The following is a 3,279-nucleotide window of genomic DNA, read 5'->3' on the forward strand; positions in this document are numbered from 1 at the left end:
AAGGTTGCTAATGGCTTAAAAGACCTTGGAATCACTAACAGTGCTTGTGGGAATGTAGGAGCTTGTGGCAAAGAGAAATAAGAAGAAAAGGGGTACATCTCCAGCACAGTCATTGCTCTTTATCTCCGTAGTTATGGAAACTCCAGTAGTGGAATTTTATTGGGGTAGCTGTTGACGTAGCTGTTAACGGGGCAGACAGGGATGTTTGTCGGATCATTCGGAAACAATATATAAAACCATTCAGCTTCTAAAAGAAGGGGTGAAAAGGTTACAAGTAGATGATGGATCAGATTGGTTGAATAGCTTGTTTAAAGGATGGGGACTGTCAGGGTGATTGTTATCATTGATAAAAACAGGGTTGTTGACTCTGGTTACTGTTGTAATTGTGTTATTGATGTTGCCTTCTCTGATCAGTTTGTTGCAAAGGGCCCTGCAAGGGACTGTCCGGAAAATTTTTGTAGCACAAATACAAAAAGGGGGAATTGTGGGAGTCCACAGCTGTCTGAGGACTCAGAGAAAATGGATATTGACCTTGAATAGATACACGTGTTCCCATAACGAGGCTGGAAAGCCTGGAAGAAGAATCTTGGAAGTGAAACAAGTAACATTAATTGGAAAGTTGGCAAGAAAAATAGTAGATACAGGTAGCAAATGGACAGTGTTGTTCAACGAATCATAGTAAAGCTGTAGGCACGTGGACAGAGCAGTTGAACAAATCACTTTAACAGCTTTAGTGTATGAACACAGGCTGATAGATAGCAAAAAATATAAAGAGGCCAGAAAAACAATAAGGTTTGGCTTTTGCTCACAAACTTTTGAACGTCGTGTCCATCCCAACAACGACACCTATCTTTCCATATTTGGTTTCTACTGGCATATTTTCTACCGGCATTTCCTTCTCTCTGCACTTGGGGCTTGATTGTCAACACATCCCAGTGCTGCATTCAGGCACTCACTCTTGGGATGTTGACCTCAACATGATGTGACCTTGAGAATCTTTCTGTCCCACAGACCATCATGGAACCCAAGGAAGGGCTGTTTGTATTCTCTTGGGTTCATCTCACCTCATGCTTGTGATGTAAGTCCCCACATCTCCTCTGAACACTGTGAAATTTGACTCTGACCTCCTCGTTCCGTGTCCTTCCAGGGAGGGACAAAGAATGTCTTCAAGCTGGGGTGAGAGGGAAGTGCCTGGAATGGTGGTTTTGAGAGGCTACTCCAGGTTGATTGTCCTGGGGTAGGTTTTGTGGGTGCGCCAGGGCACATGGGCACAGACCTGACCCTGTCCTGAAGATCTCCCATAGGAGGCCTGGATGTGAAAGAAAACTATAGCCTTCCCAAACCCATCACACCTGCAGTGCTTATCTTTACATTGGTGATTTCATCTAGGGCTCAGGTTCTTGAACATGCACCTCAGGGAAACCCTGAAAGAAGCCCTAAGCCTTCAGGCTCTGCCCTGAGGAGATCCCTTTGCTCTATGGAAAGGCTGTTGTGGAGGCAGCTCTGTCCCACAAGTGCCCACTGCCTGTCCCTGCCTGCGGGCACAGCACTGCCACGCAGCACCGCTGTGACCAAGCTCAGAGCCCTCAGGCCTTCCAGCAAGGCAAGGGGTGAGGAGGAGAGTGTGGAAGGGGAGAGAGAACAGCTCAGGGAGATCAAGCACTGGTGCCTGGCAGGGCTGCCGTGCTGGGACTCTTTTCCTCTCCACCCATGCCCATAGGAACTGTCCCTGCAGCTCTGAAAAAGTACTTGGGGGAAAGAGAGCAGGAAAGAAAAGTCCTTGAATATCACTTTATTTTGTTGAAAAACACAGAGAGCACAGCTCCTCATATACATAAGTAATCAGTAAGAAAAGAAAAGAGAAGAAGACAGTAAATTATAAAACAGAATGAAAAAAATCGAAAAACCATTAACAAATATAGAAGCCGGCCTGAGCCTGCCATGAGTTGCATGATAACTGCTATGCACAATGTGATAAGCAGTTGATTGTTTCAGAGAACCAATCCAGTTATCAGTTTCCACACTGCATCCTTGAGCTGCTGGTTCCTCAGGCTGTAGATGAGGGGATTCAGTGCTGGAGGCACCACTGAGTACAGAACTGCCACCACAAGATCCAGGGATGGAGAGGAGGTGGAGGGAGGCTTCAGGTAGGCAAACCCTGCAGTGCTGGCAAAGAGGGAGACCACGGCCAGGTGAGGGAGGCACGTGGAAAAGGCTTTGTGCCGTCCCTGCTCTGAGGGGATCCTCAGCACCGCCCTGAAGATCTGCACGTAGGACACCACAATGAAAACAAAACAGCCAAAACATAAACAGACACTAACATCAAGAAGCCAAATCTCCCTGAGGAAGGAGTGTGAGCAGGAGAGCTTGAGGATCTGAGGGATTTCACAGAAGAACTGTTCCACAGCATTGCCCTGGCAGAGGGGCAGAGAAAATGTATTGGCTGTGTGCAGCAGAGCATTGAGAAACCCAGCGCCCCAGGCAGCTGCTGCCATGTGGACACAAGCTCTGCTGCCCAGGAGGGTCCCGTAGTGCAGTGGTTTGCAGATGGCAACGTAGCGGTCGTAGGACATGACCGTGAGGAGAAAATACTCTGCTGAAATGAAAAAGACAAGCAGAAAGACTTGAGAAACACATCCTGAGTGGGAGATGATCCTGTTATCCCAGAGGGAATTGGCCATGGATTTTGGTACAGTGGTGGAGATGGATCCCAGGTCAAGAACAGAGAGGTTGAGGAGGAAGAAGTACATGGGGGTGTGGAGATGGTGGTCACAGGCGATGGTGGTGAAGATGAGGCCGTTGCCCAGGAGGGCAGCCAGGTAGATGCCCAGGAAGAGCCAGAAGTGCAAGAGCTGCAGCTCCCGTGTGTCTGCGAATGCCAGGAGGAGGAACTGGGTGATGGAGCTGCTGTTGGACATCTGCTGCCTCTGGACATGGGGCACTTCCCAATATTAAAAAGACATAGACAAATTAGGGAACACTTCTCTGGTGAAAATCAAAGCTATTTCTCATAGGACCACCCCCAACGTGCCTCTTCTCGTAAGGAGGACCTTTGGCAGGTCCCTTTCACAAGCTCTCACTGCTCCTCACTGAGGTTGCCCCAGGGAGCAGAAGGCTGTGATGTGGCCTCTGCAGGAGTCAGTGCTGCCCTACAGTAACAGGGGGACAGAACACAGAGTGATCTAAGGATGAATCCACTCCTGATATCAAAGAGCTTTCCAGCATTGCCCCTCCCCATTTACACAACTGCAGAGCAGAGCTGAGGGGATTTTGCTTTGT

The 3,279-nt window shown here is 48.5% G+C and overlaps 1 protein-coding gene across 1 annotated transcript; it reads right to left on the reverse strand.

Annotated features, from left to right (window-relative positions):
- Nucleotides 1–1,991: 1,991 nt before the first annotated feature.
- On the reverse strand, nucleotides 1,992–2,918 carry LOC128850850 (olfactory receptor 14A16-like). Its single transcript, XM_054055863.1, has one exon. The coding sequence runs from the start codon at nucleotides 2,916–2,918 to the stop codon at nucleotides 1,992–1,994; it is 927 nt and encodes a 308-aa protein (XP_053911838.1).
- Nucleotides 2,919–3,279: the final 361 nt, after the last annotated feature.

The sequence above is a fragment of the Cuculus canorus genome, unplaced genomic scaffold (genome assembly GCF_017976375.1).
Source record: "Cuculus canorus isolate bCucCan1 unplaced genomic scaffold, bCucCan1.pri subtelo1, whole genome shotgun sequence".
Classification (NCBI taxonomy): domain Eukaryota; kingdom Metazoa; phylum Chordata; class Aves; order Cuculiformes; family Cuculidae; genus Cuculus; species Cuculus canorus.